Source organism: Phocoena sinus, chromosome 3, assembly GCF_008692025.1.
Source record: "Phocoena sinus isolate mPhoSin1 chromosome 3, mPhoSin1.pri, whole genome shotgun sequence".
Classification (NCBI taxonomy): domain Eukaryota; kingdom Metazoa; phylum Chordata; class Mammalia; order Artiodactyla; family Phocoenidae; genus Phocoena; species Phocoena sinus.
The window spans coordinates 150,656,112-150,673,721 of record NC_045765.1 but is presented as its reverse complement, the minus strand read 5'-3'; the positions used below and the strand labels follow the sequence as shown (position 1 = coordinate 150,673,721).

Here is a 17,610-nt window from a genome sequence, read left to right as displayed (position 1 = left end):
CATTTCTCTTTCTTCACCTATATTTTTTCTTAAGCTCATGATTAACATTGCCATTTTAAAAAACCTCAATGCAAAAAATTTAATTTGCACACCATAAAATAATTTAATATTTCTGTATAAAATGTTCTTTTGTTTCCCATTTCAGAATAACTAAACCATAATATCACATGACAGTTTTTCTCAGCTGATTTCACTGATTTTCCCCCAGCAGATAAACAACTTACCTTGAGTTAAACACTTCCTCCTCTGCCCTTTGCTACATGTCGAATAAAGCTCTAATAAACATCTTCAGGTATTGCATGTGGCAAACATTCTAACATGTCCAGGAAATTCTTAAAGCCAGAGACTCTTTGTTCATTTCCATTCCCTAAATGTCTTGGATACTTGCTACATGGCAAGTACTCATGTAATATTTGTTTAGAGAATGAAAGATAGCAAATAATTAAGAATAAAACTTGATTTTTTAGTGTTATTTTGAATTTTTTTATCAAAATGACAGAACATAAATATTCAGTTATAGATTTATCCTTGGTCATGTTCTTGCTTAAATCGTGTAACTGTTAACATACAGTTCACTCCAACAGCATTTTTATGTTCCTACGTATTAGGTATTTTGTTGTTTGCTTGGGAAACTCAGATAAATACAACACTGACTCTTTATTCAATGTTTTCTTATTATAAGTGAGTGATGAAATAATAGTTGGTACTATTCACTGTACTCTGTGCCACCTACTATTTAATCACTTAATAAGATACTTCGAGGTGAAATTTAATCATCAGCAGTCTTATTTTGTGTATGTGTGTAAAATAATTTAAATGCATTCAAAATATGCATTGTGTTGTGGCAATATAGGTAAATTTATGTATAAAAATCATTGGATAAATGGTTATTCAATTAATATTTTGGATTGACTGAATATGTCACTAATATGAATGAGTAATTCATACTACTATAATTCTTTCATTTCAGTTGAGCTCTCTATATGTTTTTCTTTTTTGAAGAGAATGGCACTTCAGTATAATCACAAAAAGAGTGAATAGATGGGATTGCATAGTCTCAATCAACCTACTTTTTACATGCAAAAAATTTTAAAACACATAATTATAAATTTCCTATATTTCACAGTAAACCATATCATTATTGTTCAAATCTTAGAGCTACAACAATATAAAATGTTAGTAAAATCAATGTTTTGTTGAAATTATAGTAATTCATGTAAGATTTTTTAGAAACTGACACTAGTGTAAACTCTGAAGTAGTGTAGTTTTTTAGCATTTATTTTTCAAACTTCCAACTGGAAACTCAATCACAAAGGACCATCCACAGAGCCATACACTATCTACCCTGATTGCATCTCATGATACTTACTTCCCTGCCTCCACTAAAACACTGAGTTCTTAGTAGTAATTTTTCAGGGTTTTGATCTCTGATCTGTGCCTTATAATTTGATGAAAGTAATTTTTGAAAGGTTAATATGTCAGGACATTTTTTGCAAATGTCCTGAACAGGTTCTCTTGTATTACTATGATTATTAGTTTCATAATGTTGCCATAACAAATTGCGACAAATTCAGAGACTTAACACAGGCATCATCTCACAGTGCCTTCACAGTCTGAAGTCTAGCTTCCTTGGGTCTCAGAAGGCTAAAATCAAGGTGTCTACATGGCTGTGTTCCTTTCTTGATGCTTTAAGGGAGAATCCACAACCTGGCTTGTGTGAGTGATTGGTAGGATTCACTTCCTTGTGGTTGTAGGGTTAAGGTGCCTGCTTTTTTGCTGGTATTGCTGGTTGGCTAGATATCAGGGATCTTTCTCAGCTTTTAGAGGCTGCTAGCCTTCCTTGGCTTCTGGCCCCATTCCTCCATCTTCAAACCAACAAGAGTGGGTCAAGTCCCTTTCATGCCTCAAGTCACTCAAGCTTCATCTCTTTGATTGACGATTCTGTCTTCCTCTTTAGCTTTTAAGGGCTCATATGATTACATTAGGTCCACTCAGGTAATCCAGGATAACCTTCCTAATATAAAGCAATTGATTAGTAACCTTAATTCCACGTGAAAGACTCTTCTCAGCAGTGCCTGTATCAGTGCTTTACTGAACAGCTAGGAAACAAAAAATCTTGGGGAGATATTTTTACAATTCTGTCAACCACATCATGTAATGATTTTTTTTTTTCTTCTGGAAAGCATATTGAATAAGTTAACTAACTAAATATTGAGCATTCTTTTAGCACTTTATCCTATGATGGTTTTCTTTTTCAAAGAAAGAGTACAGACAAGGAGAAAAACATAAAAGAACATTCTTCGTTCTAAGTCTCTCTCTCTCTCTCTCATTCTCTCTCATCCTCCTCTTCTTAGTTGTTTTGTTGCTGTTATAAGTTTTTCTTAAACATACAGCTTCTGACCAATGCCATTGAAGGCCCAGGTACATTCTGTCTTCCTGCTTTGCCATTTTTAGCATGTGGATTCCATTCTCTCATTCATAGTATGGTTGATAATCTTCTAACAACCTGCCATTATTCCAAGCATAAAGAAGAAGAAAGAGTGGAAAAAACATAAAGTGCCTAAGGGCAAAAGCATAACTGCCTGCCTATGGAGCCTCACCATTCTTCAAAACATTCCCAAAAGCTCAACTCAGTGACTTGTTTCCATCTCATTGTTGGAACCATGTTACATTGCTTTCCTTAGATAAAAGAAGACTATGAAAACAGTGGGGCTGAATAGATTGGGTTGATGAACACCATTGTATCTGACACACTATCATCAGACAGAAGATAGTATGGTTTATATTTGAATATTTCTTGTCTAACATTGAACAGAGAAAATAAGGAAATTTGTGCTCATCTGACTGAACTGTGCCTTGGTGTCCTGAAATTAATTTTATGTGGATTGAAGAAATCAATAATCACTAAATTTCAAAACGGAATTTCAATTTTCATTTAGTAAATCCTAAACCATATGTAATATTTGTTTAAATTGTTAATCTTTCTCAAAAAATATTGAAGTTCTTAATGTTAACTTTATGGGATTAAGCCAAAGATATCAAGAGTGTTAGAAATTCCATGCCCTATATATTGTGAAGTGTGGAATGGTATGAATATATGATCTTTTGTCTTATTACAAATTATAATAAGCTTTTAACTTGACTATCTGTTAAGTTTTGTAGCTTTTCTAAAATTAGGATTAAGTTAAATTTGAGCTAATATATTCTAATCCATGTAAAATTTACATATCTGATTTTGTTACTTTTTGTGACTATCCTTCAAATCGGCATTTCTATAGCAGAGCCTATCTACCAGCAACAACAAAAATTAAGGCATGTTATTTTATACTTTCAGTGATCTTAGTCCTTGCACTTAAAAAACCTCCATATCAATATACGTTAATGGGAAGACTTTGTAATGTAACCAAAAAATCAACAATGTTTTTTTACTTCACTGTTCTCTTGTCTGGATGGCATAGTGTAGATGGTGGGTAATAAAAAAAAAACAAAAATGAGATTCAAAGCAATTATTTTCCAAACTGCTGGCATTGAAAAAATTGTAGTCATTTGGAAACATTTAGGGCTCTGAACCAAATGAAGTTACTATTATATAAAAGGCAAGAATCAAAATACATAAGAGTAATCCCTGAATTTCAAGGGCAAATCACTTAGCTATAATAATTTTAAGTCCTTGAGCATTTATTATAAAGCATACTGACAATGTGAATATACACCTGGCTATATATCTCCCAATAACACATTGATTTTCAGCTATTTCAATAATGGAATAGATCTCAGCATAGGACTGTTCTATGATAGAAGCAATCATTCTAAGTGAGGTATATATTTAAGGTTATGTCAAGTTGTGAGAAACTTACTAAGTATTTCTGTTTAAAAAGTTCCCTGTTTAATATGTTAAAACTGTTTACAATATTCCAAGGGTATTTTATTCCAAAGGTTTTTCATCATAAAATATTTTCAGTGTAACATTTACTATTATGTGACAATTCAAGCAGGTAATACATACTTAATAATTTACAATCTGTCAGAGTCAGATGTGAAGTTGTCTTTCTTAGAAAGTGACATCTAAGAGAAGACTAATGTTCCAAATAATACAATAGTACTGCTATATACAGAAAAAAACACGTTCTTAAAACAACACAAAACAAAACAAAATTGGTAGGATGCTAGAAGAGCAGATATTTGAAGAAGGATGATTGCAGGCTGGCAATGCCATGTGAAACAGCACTGCACTGAAGAAACTGGAGGAGTCTGCATGCCCTGAAGGACTCTTTCTTCATGAGCCCCATTGGCCTCTCACAGCAAAGCGTCTGAAAAATCAACTAAGAAGCACCTACAGTGATATAGACTGGAGAGGGGAACACAGTCATGTGGGTGGGACAAGTATATGCATCCTGATGTTTCCTCTTTATTTCCACCACAAGACAAAAGCTTTAATCAGAAAGAACAGTAACACTACTGGCCTTAGGGTATATTAAGGCCAGTTTTAATGACCTTATATTATAGGTGAAACAATCATTTGAGGGTAGAACCTGATTAATTAAAGGTATATTCATTAAAAAGATAACAATGTATATTTTTAATTAGCAGGAAATTACTACAAACTTTATAAGAGATGTATAAGTAATAAGTCAATAGTGGAGGTAAAATGATATACTATATAATGTTTATTTAATGCAAAAGAAGGCAGAGCAAGAGTATATAATAAATTAAATGAATACAAAACAGCTAGCAATTTAGTAAAGTTTTTATCCAACGACATCCATAATCATGTTACTTATGAATGGCTTAAATATAACTTTCTTAAGACTGCAATTGTCAGATTGGATCAGACAGCAAGATCCAATTCTACTGTGTCTATTAGAAATGCAGTTAATATATACTGATAAAGATAAGTTAAAAGTAAAAAGATGGAGAAAGATATGCCATGAAAATATCCCCCAAAACCTTGAATAGCTATGTTAATATCAGAAAAAGCCAGCTTTGGAACACGGAATACTATCCAGAATAAAATGGGACAGTATATCATCATTAAGGGTCAATTCTCCAATAAGACATAATGACCATAAATATATGTATATATATATATATATATATATATATATATATATATATATATATATATTACTGATGACAGAGCATCAAAATAAATGAGACAAAAATGGACATTAGTAAAACAAGTTGGCAGCTCTAAAATTATAATTAAGACATCAAAAGTCCTTTCCCAGTAATTGATAGAACAAATAGGCAGAAAGACAGTAAGAGTATAGAAGATTTGAACACTATCAACCAAATAGTCCTAATTGACATTTATAGAACAATTCACCCAACAACAGTAGAATACACATTTTCAAAGACATATGAATATTCAACAAGATAGACCATATAATAAGCCAATAAAAATATCTCAAACAATTTAAAAGAGTAGAAATCATAGCTACATTTTAATAGTATAATAGAATTTAGCTATAAGTCAAACAAGAATAAATCTAAAAAATTCTCAAATATTTAGATATTAAACATCCCATTTCTAAATAACCCAGGGTTAAAAGGGAAGTCTAAAACCAATGAAAAAATAGTCTGTATGAAATACAGATAAAAATATAACACATCAAAATATGAGGGATACAGCTATAGCAGTGCTTTCAGGGTCATTTATACTACTGAATACTTATATTAGGAAAGAAGAAATGACTCAGATCAATAATCTAATTTTTCATCTTAAGAAATTTTTAAAGAAAAATAGAGCAAATTAAACCCAAAGCAAGTAGAAAGAAGTAATAAAGAATGGAGAAGAAATTAATGAAATTGAAAATAGAAAAATAAAAAAATCAGTGCAAATAAAAGCATATTCTTTGAAAAGTTCAATAAAATTGACAAACTTCTAGTTACAGTGACCAAGAAAAAAGGGAGACGAGCTTCCCATAAGAATGAAAATTTTCAATATCAAGAATGGAAAATAAAGGGACACTGTTGCTGGCAACATCAGCTCTAAGAGGAGTCCCGTTTATTCCATGAATATGCCTTAGGGATAGCCTGTGAACTGTGTTATCACAGAGTTGGATTTCAGAGTGGTAGATTTGGAGCTCTTCGTCAAGTTCATTCCTGGTATTTGGAAGTAAGTGAAGAAAATTCTCACAGTCACAACTGTGAAAACGTCCATGTTATAAAAATAAAAGGAATATGGGTTGTTCTAGATGACCAAAAAATTCAATACGTGATCTTTTATTAGATCTTGGATCAGAACTAAGGAATAAAAACAACTAGAAAACTATTCAGTGGCATATTTGGGGGAAATTGTTATATTGAACACATGACATACATATTAAAGAACATTTTGTATATCAGGCTTAAATTTTCTGGGTGCGATAATTACATTACAATTAGATAAAATATCTTTTTTAAAAAATCAAATACAAGCTAAAATACTTGTGTGAAGTATCAGAAACTTAATTTTAAATAATTGATAAATATGTAATCAAAATGTGTATTGTTGTGAGTGTATGTTTAGGTAGGCCGAGGGTGAGAGATAAAGGATATATAGCAAATAATGAAACCTGGAAACTCTAGGTAAGGGATATAGGAATGCAAACGTCTAATTTTTGAAGGTCAAATATTTTTAGACTAAAATTTGGGTTAAAAATAACAACGGTTTACAGTACATTCTTACAGTTAGCAGTTTATAAAAAGCCAACCCACTTCACAGTTCTTATAATTTTTTGCTGTCATACTGTTCAAGTGCCTTAGCCATTATAGATCTGAACTCTTCACCTTCCACCTATACCTCATCCAAATGACACATAAAATCTTTAGTGATTGTGCTGTTACATGGTGTTCTTATTGCTTTCAGTTGAGGGTAAAATTCAGTTCCAAAATTCCACCTTGAAGATTAGCATTCTAAGTACAAACTGGTAGCTTAGTCTTTCCAGAAAGCTGAGCCTGAGGCAGAGGAGTTATGTTCATTTCTAGGGAGCAGAAGTGAAAGACAAAGTGGCAAGGAGGAAGGGAGAGATGATACAAGTATAGATTATTGAACTGCCTACCACTAAGTAAGACAAATTGCAGAATACCATGATTACTCTCAAAAATCCATACTAGCTTCATTTTGGGTCCTTCTATTGGAAGGGATAAATACGAAAGAATTTACCCGCAAATTACTGAATCCTACTGTTCAAAGTTTATCCCTTGGGACATTAACTCCCACATACTTTCAGTTTGTGCAAAGGAACGTGTCAAAAGAGGTCCTGTAACAGCTCAAACAAAGAAATCGTCAGACAGGGAGTAAGAGGGGCACAGTATGGGCGTTTTGCAAAGCACTGTCAGGTTATGCATTCGTGAAGAGTTTTATGGTTCAGCCACAGCTTATGGTCACCCTGGGAACAGAAACAATAGACAGTGAGATGGAGAAGATCGGAAGGATGGAGTGTGCATGTGTGTGTGTGTGGTGGTGTGGGTTGGGGAGGGAGGGGCTGTGGGTGGTGGAGGCTGGACTTTTGGAGCCCTTTGTAACATAGAATAGCAGAAGGAGTGACTTGTCATTTCCAAGATTAGGCTGTAAAGAGACTGGCTTCCCTCTTGGCTGCTTTCTCTCATGCTTTCTTGGGTTTGATCACCATGTTAGGCCACCTTGTCAAGCAGCCCTGTAGGAGGCTCATGTGTCGAGGGACAGAGACTTGCCAACAACCACATGAATGGACTTGTAACTGGATTTATCGCCCCTCACTTTGAGTCTATAGGTGTGACCAGAGCCCCAGGTGGCCTACAGACTATAATTTCAGTATTGATGTTAGACAGAGGCACTTAACTAAGTCACACTCTGATCCCTGACTCCCAAAAACTGTTAGAAAATACATTTTTATTGTTAGAAACCATTAAATTAGGGGGTAATTTCTTACACAGCAGTAGATAATACACTCTCCTATCTCATCCCCCTTTGTGGTCTCTGCCTCAGTCACCAGGCCCTAGGCTCTCCATTGTGCCCTGTTTTCCCTCATGCCTGGAGCTTTCAAATAGTGCCACCCATGTAAAATAATATTCCGTAACACTTCTAGTTAACTGCAGCATTTCTCTAAAATCTGAACTGCTAATCACATGCCCCGTGACATACATTAAAAGCTTCCTGTATTTTCTTGGGCTTCCCTGGTGGTGCAGGGGTTAAGAGTCTGCCTGCCAACGCAGGGGACACAGGTTCGAGCCCTGGTTCAGGAAGATTTCACATGAGGAGAAAATAAACCTGTGGACCACAACTACTGAGCCTGCATTCTAGAGCCCGCAAGCCACAACTACTGAAGCCTGCGTTCCTAGAGCCTGTGCTCCACAACAAGAGAAGCCACTGCAATGAGAAGCCCTCACACCGCAACAAAGAGTAGTCCCCGCTCGCCACAACTACAGAAAGCCTGTGTGCAACTAGAGAAAGCCTGCGTGCAGCAACAAAGACTCAACGCAGCCAAAAATAAATAAATAAAATAATAAATTTATTGAAAAAAAAAACTTTCTGTATTTTCTTAATGGAACCTATCCAATTTGGAATTATATTTCTGTATGGTTATTTGGCAAATGCCTGAGATTACCAGTAAATTGTAAGTTTAATGAGGCAAGGTTTTGCTTTTTGATTTTTTCACTCCAGCACTCAATGCAGTGCTTGACACAGTTCTTGATTAATATGCATTTTTTCAACTATCATATGATTATGTGAGAGGCATAAGTGGTATAAAATTTTAACAATTTACAGATACATTACCTAGAAAATTTTAGTAATGTAACAAAAAATTAAAATAAGCAATGTGTTAAATTGGTGATCTAATCATATACCAAAATTACTTCTCCTAATAAAAATTGATAAGAAACATCATAGAAAGAAAAAAAAAAAAAACTCTGTTGCAATAGAAAAAAAATTACATATTTAGAAATAACTCATTCAATACATTTTAGAAATTCAATAGATAAAATAGTGAAGCATTATGGAGAGTCTTAAAAAAAGATATGACTAATGGAAGTAAATACCTTGTTCTTGTATGGGAAGAATCAACATCAGAAAGGTGTCTTTCTATTAGTCATGTGATACATTAACATGGTACATAGTAATTATATAAATATATGTTGTTTTCAACTTGTACTATTAAAATTATGATTTTAAATAGAAGTGTCTAGCAGGGAGGATTATGGGAGAAGTCTCTGCTGTCAGAGAGTGCTGATGCTTGCTACTTAACAGGACATAGACAAATAGCTTCTCTTTTCTTAGACTAAATTCTTTATCAGAAGTATGAACTTAATTTGTAGGAACTCAGATTTTTATAAGGATTAGTAGAAACCATTAAAAGAAAGTTCATAGCAGACTGACAACTATAAAGTTATTTATTTGTTTGCTCTTGTAATTGTTATTATTACTATTACTCTTATAGTTAGCGTTGCTGCAGCATTATCAAATCTGATTAACTATTTCTGCTGAGCTCTTCTATTGAGTGGTAAAATGAGTACATACTCTCTTGGAACAGTGTCTCTCATTAGAATTACCTGGGGATTCTTGTTAGGAATTTAGTTTCTTGTGAATCTCATTAGGATATTTGGAAATGAGGACCAGGAATGCACACTTTAAAAAGAAACCGAAGTGATTTTCCACCCACACTCAAGTTATGATTTGTAAAACTCACCGTATTACCTTTTGAATTAAAGTTACATTCTCTGTGGGATTTCTATTCTACACCCAATTTCAATCTAGGATATGTTGTTAGACCCAAGCGGTCTACGAGGGATTCCAACTCGCCCAAGAACCGCCAAGAGTCGAGAGCCGTTGCAACACGCAAGGGGTTTATTAGGAGCCGATGCACCGGGGTTCCCTGAACCTCACGCAGGAGGCCGATGGGGAACCCCTAAAAGCGGAATCACATACTTTTTATAGGTTTATTTACTCATAGGGCGGGTATATTCTCACAATGATTGGGTAAATGTGGTGACTTTTGAATTCATTGGCTTAGGAACTTTTGTCCCACCTTCTGGCCGTTATAGTTGTCTGTTCATTGTGGCGGTTAGGGCGTATACCTGTTACGGGCAACTGGAAAATTACCCGCTGTCTGGCAAGTCCCCGTCAACTGAAAAACTCCAAGAATTGGTTTCGATAGGGAGAAGGAGTGGCGCACGATAGGGAGAAGAATTGGTTTCGATAGGGAGAAGGAGTGGCGCACGATAGGGAGAAGAATTGGTTTACGGGAACAAGTGAGGGGGTGGAAAGTCCCTAAAGGCCCCACATTCCCCCCCTTTTTTTTTTGTAACTAATTTCAATCATGGAATTTCAGTTTCTTTTTGCGAGTTTTGGTATTGTTGCCTTAGCATTAAAACTTGTACCGTACTAATGCGTTCTCTAATAAAGGCTATCAGGCGATTCAGAATGCATGGTCCAAAAGTTAAAAGCAACAATAAAATAATGAGAGGCCCTAACAAGGTGGAAACTAAAGTAGTAAGCCAGGGAGATTTATCAAACCATGATTGAAACCATTCTTTTTGATTTTCCCTTTCCTTTTGTCTTTTGTCCAGGCGCTCCCTAAGTTTGTCCATAGTTTTGGTAATAGCCCCAGAATGATCAATATAAAAACAGCATTCTTCTTTTAGTGCAGCACATAGTCCGCCCTCCTTAAGGAATAGCAGATCTAATCCCCTCCTGTTTTGCATTACCACCTCTGAAAGCGAGGTGAGGGATTCTTTTAACTGAGTTATGGAACTTTCTAATGCCCGGAGGTCAACATCTACAGCTTGCCTTAAGGCATCATAATAGTGGGGTTGTTGGATGAGGGCTGTTGTACCCGTTCCTACCCCGGCTGCCATTCCTAGTCCTAGGAGTACAGCCAGGGTGAGTGTTATGGGTTCCCTCTTAAACCTTCCTCTGCCCTCATATTCATCTAGAAAGGATGAATCTGAATGATAAATGAGTCTGGGGACCAGCTGAACTAACACACAAAAATCGGTTGAAGCTTTAAGGACCTCTAAAGAAATGCAGGGGGTCAATCCTGTATTACATGCCCACCATCCATCCGGAGGAGGGAGGAGATACCCTGAGCCCTGTGGGAGGCTTAAATTGGCACAAAGATGTCGGTGGGACGAGGGGGGCGTTCCTACACATGTACCGTTTCCTAATACTGAGGCCAGGGTCAATTTACTATTTCCTTCTTGTTTCCATCGACATTGATCTGGAGTGTTAACATTATTATAATTAGAATTATATCCTATAGCATCATAATAAGGGGGAGGAGCAGCATAGCAAAGCCAACATGATTTGGTAGCCTCCGGGTTTGTGGCATTTAAAACCTCAAAAGCCGCCTGGACCAATGAGAGCATTCGGTCCCGGGGGGTCTTGGGCTTGATTGTTATTCCTTTTGGCTCAGAAGTTTGGTTTCTTATCTCTGGTAACGCTGTGGGAGGGACCAAAGGTAGCGAAGAGTGCCCTATCTCAGGGTTGGGGCTTATAGGAACTGGAGTAGGGGTTTCAATTTTTAGTTTGATGGTCATTAGTAATCCATCATTATATCCTTCTTTATAAAACCTGATTCCCCATGAATGGCCATTTATCCAGTTTTTATCCTTTTTTCCTGGTTCACTAAAAGAGATCTTAAGGGGATGGCACCATTTAGTACATTCAGGCCTATAAGTTAAGGGGTTGGTTGGGTGTGTATAATTGGCTGTCACCTTAATAAAGTCCCAGCCAGAGGTGGGCTTCCAATAGGTGTCTCCTGTGGTTTCACACCCCCAGCTTTTACAATAAAAATGTTCCTTTCCCCCACATTGATAATTTAGGGACCTATGGCGATGAAATCCCGGGCATACATAAAAGGTAGGGTTGCTAAGTTTCTGTCGCGTACCCGAGTTTTGGCAGCCGTATTGGCCGGCCCGACCGGGTATGGATGGGGCATTTTGACGATCATGGGAGTGTGCTGTGTCCCAATTGGGAGCTCCTATGGCTAATTTACAAACATCGGGGAAAAGGTCTGGCCACCAGGTCCAAGGAGCAGCAGTATGGCTAACAGATCATATTACATCTCCAGTTTGGGAAATTACCTGCCAGGTTAAATGCTGGGGCAGGTGAGGACTAAAATTACTCACAGTCAGTAGGGGTAACAAAGTTAAAGTTATAAATCTGATGATCGCAGAAGCTTGAGCTTGAGCGGGTTGCTGGTCTTTTGGGCTCGCCATTCCGATGTTGCAGATGCTGGTGCGGCCTTCACGTGTGAAGCGTGGATCCACGCAGCGATGCCGTCTACCTTTATAGCCGTGGGGGTGGTGAGCAGGACGATGTATGGTCCTTTCCACCGAGGCTCTAGAGTCTGGGTTCGGTGCCGACGGACGTACACGGAATCTCCGACTTGGAAGGGATGAGCCTCTGCTGGTGTTCCTGGTCGGTAAGCCTCTGCCAGCTGGGACCACACCTCCTTTTGGACCAACTGGAGTCCCAACAGCCTAGCATATAAGTCAGTGTTATTCTGGCAGTCAGGACTTAATTTCTCCCTTAGCGTAAAAAGAGGAGGTGGGGCCCCGTATAGTATTTCAAATGGAGTAAGATAATAGCTGGAGGGGGTATTTCTAGCCCGGAACAGGGCTAAGGGAAGGAGCACCGTCCAATCTGTACCGCCAGTCTCTATGGACAATTTAGTTAGGGTCTCTTTTAGAGTTCTATTCATTCTCTCTACCTGTCCTGAACTCTGGGGTCTATAGGCACAATGTAATTTCCAATCAGTCCCCAGGTATTTGGCCACACCCTGACTTACCTGGGCGACGAAGGCGGGACCATTATCTGATCCTATTACCTTTGGTGCCCCGAACCGGGGGAAAATTTCTTCTAAGATCTTTTTGGCCACCACAGTAGCTGTCTCCTTCTTCGTCGGGAAAGCTTCTACCCATCCTGAGAAGGTATCTATAAAAACTAGAAGATACCTGTTACCGTACCTTCCAGGGCATATTTCAATGAAGTCGACCTCCCAATAGGCTCCTGGGCGGTCTCCTCTGAGCCTTTTTCCGACCTCAAGTTTTCCTTTATGGGAGTTTACCTGTTGGCATGGAATGCACTCTCGTGCAATCTGCTCAGCTATTTTGGTTAATCCAGAGGTATCATAACCTGTCTTATGTAATAGGGATACCATCTTCTTGGTTCCCAAGTGTGTCCATCTGTGAATCTGTTGTAGCATGGATTTTGCTTGTTGAGGAGATAATGTTCCTTTAGTTATGGCTGGGGTAATTGTTCCCCTATCATTTGGTTTCCCAGGACTCTCATCTGATAGTTCTAGTATGATTTCCCGTAGAGCCACTTCTCGTGCCACCCTATCTGCCATGTTGTTGCCTCTTGTCACCGGGGTATTGTCCTTCTGGTGTCCGGGGCAATGAATGATGCTGACTTTAGTGGGGAGCATGAGGGCAGCTAGCAGTGCCACTATTTCTTCTTTGTTTTTAATTTCTTTGCCCGCCGAGGTGAGCAACCCTCTTTGTTGGTAAATGGCCCCATGGACATGGGCGGTAGCAAATGCGTACCTACTGTCCGTATAGATGTTTACCTTTTTGTTTTCTGCTAGTTCCAATGCTCTAGTCATGGCGATTAGTTCAGCCCGTTGGGCCGATGTCCCTTGCGGTAATGCGGCTGCCCAGATGACCTCTTTCCCGTCTACCACGGCAGCTCCCGCCCGACGCTTACCTTCCTCTAGGAAACTGCTTCCGTCAGTAAACCAGGTAACGTCGGCGTTGGGGAGGGGCTGATCCATCAAGTCTGGTCTGCTACGGTGTGCTGCAGCCAGTACTTCCTGACAATCATGGATGACGGTAGTGCTTTCCAGGTCAGGGTCGGGTAGCAAGGTGGCCGGGTTGAGTCCTGTGGCTGAGGTAAACTTAATACGATCTGAGTTTAACAGCAGGGCTTGGTAATGAGTCATCCTGGCATTTGTTAGCCATCTGTCGGGTGGCTGGCGAATTACATTTTCTAATGCATGGGGGGCTGTTATCGTTAGGTTCTGCCCCAAAGTCAGTTTGTCAGCATCTTTGACCAAAGCGGCCACCGCGGCGATTATTTTTAAACAGGCGGGCCATCCTGCTGCCACAGGATCCAATTTCTTTGATAGGTACGCAACCGGGCGATTCCAGGGGCCCAGTTTCTGAGTTAGTACTCCCTTTGCGATGCCTTTATTCTCGGCCACGTACAGATGAAAAGGCTTAGTAACATCTGGTAGCCCCAGAGCCGGGGCTGATAGTAGGGCTCGTTTAATTCGGTCAAAAGCCCGTTGTTCTTTATCACCCCAAGCAAAAGGAATGCCATTTTTGGTCAGGGGATATAAAGGGGCTGCTAATTCAGCAAACCCCGGAATCCATAGCCTACAAAATCCGGCCGTCCCCAAAAATTCCCTAACTTGTTTGGGACTCTTGGGGGCCGGTATCCGGGCAACAGTGTCTTTCCTGCTTTCCGAAAGCCATCTCTGTCCTCCTTTTAACAAGTACCCCAGGTAACTAACCTGTCGTTGACATATTTGTGCTTTCTTTGCTGAAGCCCGATATCCCAATGTTCCCAGTTCTGTTAACAGCCTCTCGGTTCCCTTGATGCAGTCCTCTTGGGTTTCAGCAGCTAAAAGAATATCATCGACATATTGAAGTAGAGTTACCTGGGGATTGGATTCTCTATAAGATGCCAAATCCTGGTGGAGAGCCTCATCAAAAATGGTGGGGGAGTTCTTGAATCCTTGTGGCAGGCGAGTCCATGTCAGCTGGCCTGACATCCCAGAGGCTGGATCCTTCCACTCGAAGGCAAAGTAAGGCTGACTGAGAGAAGAAAGTCTCAGGCAGAAGAAAGCATCTTTAAGATCCAAAACAGTGTACCAAGTGTGCTGAGGTGGAAGAGTACTTAAGAGATTGTAGGGGTTGGGTACCGTGGGGTGGAGGTCCATCACCCGCTTATTTACCTCTCGTAGGTCTTGTACCAGTCGGTAATTATTAGTTCCTGGCTTTTTAACTGGCAAAAGAGGGGTATTCCATGCAGATTGGCACCTTACCAGGATCCCTAATTCCAGTAACCTTTGTATTTGAGGACGGATGCCATCTCGGGCTTCTTTACTCATGGGGTATTGGCGGACCGTCACTGGGGTGGCGGTTGTTTTAAGTTCTACCACCACAGGGGGCCGATATTTTGCCATTCCCATACCGGCAGTTTCTGCCCAAGCCTGTGGAAACCTAGTCATCCAATCCTGCATGTCAGCTTGTGGAGGCGAGGGTGTTTCATATATCCTGTGTTCATCTTCCAGTTTCATGGTCAAGATTTGGAGTAATCTCCCTTGGTTGTCAGTTATGGTGGGCCCTTCTGGTTGAAAGTGGATTTGGGCCCCCACCTTAGAGAGTAAGTCTCTACCTAGCAGAGGGTATGGGCACTCAGGTATGACCAAGAATGAGTGGGTTACTCGTCCCACCCCAAGATCTACTGTCCTTCGGGTGGTCCATGACTACTGCTTATTTCCAGTGGCCCCCTGGACCCATGACCTTTTAGTTGAAAGGGGGCCCTTTGAATGAAGGAGGACTGAGTGCTGGGCTCTGGTGTCCACCAAGAACTGGACGGGTTCCCCCTCCACTTTAAGAGTTACCCTGGGCTCGGGGAGAGGGTCCGAGCCCTGACTTCCCTAATCTTCCTCTTCCAATGTTAAGATTTTATCTCTGGTTGGCCTTCCCCCGTTCCTTTTTTTAGGGCATTCTCTTGCCCAATGACCTTTTTCTTTACAGTAGGCACATTGGTCCTTGTCTAATGGCCGCCTTCTATCCGTTGTTCGCCCTTCCTGTCTATTTCTGTCTCTACTGTTTCCTCCTCTGACTACAGTGGCCAGTATCTTACTCAAATGTCTTTCTTGCCTCTTATCTCGTCTTACCTCACGAGCCTCTTGTTCCTTCTGCTTTCTTTCTTCCCTTTCTTCCTCTGTCTCCCTCTTATTATATACCTTATCTGCCTCTTTTACTAAGTCCTGAAGGGAGAAACCTTGTAGGCCATCCAGCCTTTGTAACTTCTTTCTAATATCAGGGGCCGCCTGGTCAATAAAGGCCATTGCTATGGTGGCCTTATGTTCCTCAGAGGTTGGATCATAAGGAGTGAATCGTCTAAAAGCCTCCATTAAGCGTTCTAGGAACACGGTTGGCGATTCCTGGGGCCCCTGAGTTACCTCTCTTACCTTAGCCAAATTCGTGGGGCGCCTGGCCGCTCCATGGAGACCCGCCACCAGAGCCTGGCGATACATTTTCAGGTGCTCCTTACCTTCCAGGGTATTAAAGTCCCAATTCGGCCTGACGAGTGGAAAACCGGCATCAATCTCATTAGGCAACTGGGTAGGTTTTCCATTGGCGCCTAACACATTCTTTCTAGCCTCCAGGAGAACCCGTTGCCTCTCCTCAGTTGTGAGGAGAGTCTGGAGGAGCTGTTGACAATCATCCCAGGTGGGTTGGTGGGAGAAGACAAGAGACTCTATTAGAGCAGTAAGAGCCTGTGGGTTTTCAGAGAAAGTAGGGTTATGCATCTTCCAATTATAAAGATCTGCGGAGGAAAAGGGCCAGTATTGAAGGGGCCTATTCCCGTGGTTATCGGGGGGGCCATATTCTCTAAGGGGTAAAGCAGTAGAATCCGGGGAAACAGCCCTCCGGCTTCTGGTGCCCGCCGAGGGACCCCCCCCTTTCTGCCATAACAGGTGGCCCTACTGGTGCGGAGGGTTGTGAAGCTGGGGGTCCTAGGGGCGACATGGGATTTAGGGCCGGAGGATAAAGAGGTGGGGAATCTAGAAGAAGCAAATCAGACTGCAGGTCAGGATATATCGCCTTTGGCGGGTCCGGGGCAGCAGATGACTTTTCCGTGTCTGGGGTTTTCTTCAGGGCCAATATCTCCGATTGTGCTGGAGCGCATGCAGACGTGCCTGTTGAGGAAACAAAGGGCCGGACCCACGGAGGCGGGGAGAGAACTAGATCTTCCCAGACCAAGATATATGGTATCTGGTCTGGGTGTCCGTGGGGTCCTGTGTTAAAGACCCTAGACTTGACTAGCCCAACCTTATCTAACAAAAAAGATCCTTCGGGTGGCCACCCTGTCTGAAATGTAGGCCACTCAGAGGTACACAGCGTTTGCCATTTTCCTTTCCTTACTTCTACCGAAAGGTTGTGGGCCCTAGCCCTAACTTCGGTCCAGTGGCTTAGGGTAAGAGAAAGAGGAGTCGTCACAGTTTGTCCCATTGTCGTCCATCAAAAGAAAGATAATAGTACAGAAAAACAATAAAATTTCAAAAGACACACATTGATATTGCCGCCGCGAACTTAAACCCGAAACCAACTCAAATTCAGATGGCAGCTTATATAACCTGCCAGAACCAGCCGCCGCGAACTTAAACCCGAAACCAACTCAAATTCAGATGGCAGCTTATATAACCTGCCAGAACCAGATGAAGGGGAGACAAAATTTGTTTCTCCTTCCAGATGGACCACCAGGGCGTCCCCCGGGGCCCGTGGACACCAGCTTTCGGCACGTCTGCCTAGCCAGGAGTCCAATACAGATTCCACAGCAAGCCGGTTCGCACGGCTTTTTCCTAATGGCGGCTAGCAACAAACAAACGACAAACAAACAGACAATTG

General features: G+C 40.4%; 1 protein-coding gene across 1 annotated transcript; it reads right to left on the bottom strand.

Moving 5' to 3' along the window:
• Positions 1 to 12,143: 12,143 nt before the first annotated feature.
• LOC116750708 lies at positions 12,144 to 17,214 on the bottom strand (the record flags this gene model as incomplete). The annotated part of the gene is given in 2 exon segments (XM_032625681.1): positions 12,144 to 16,667; positions 16,669 to 17,214. Coding segments are annotated over 2 exon segments (5,070 nt in total), but the record flags the coding sequence as incomplete, so codon positions are not given.
• Between the last annotated feature and the right edge of the window lie 396 nt (positions 17,215 to 17,610).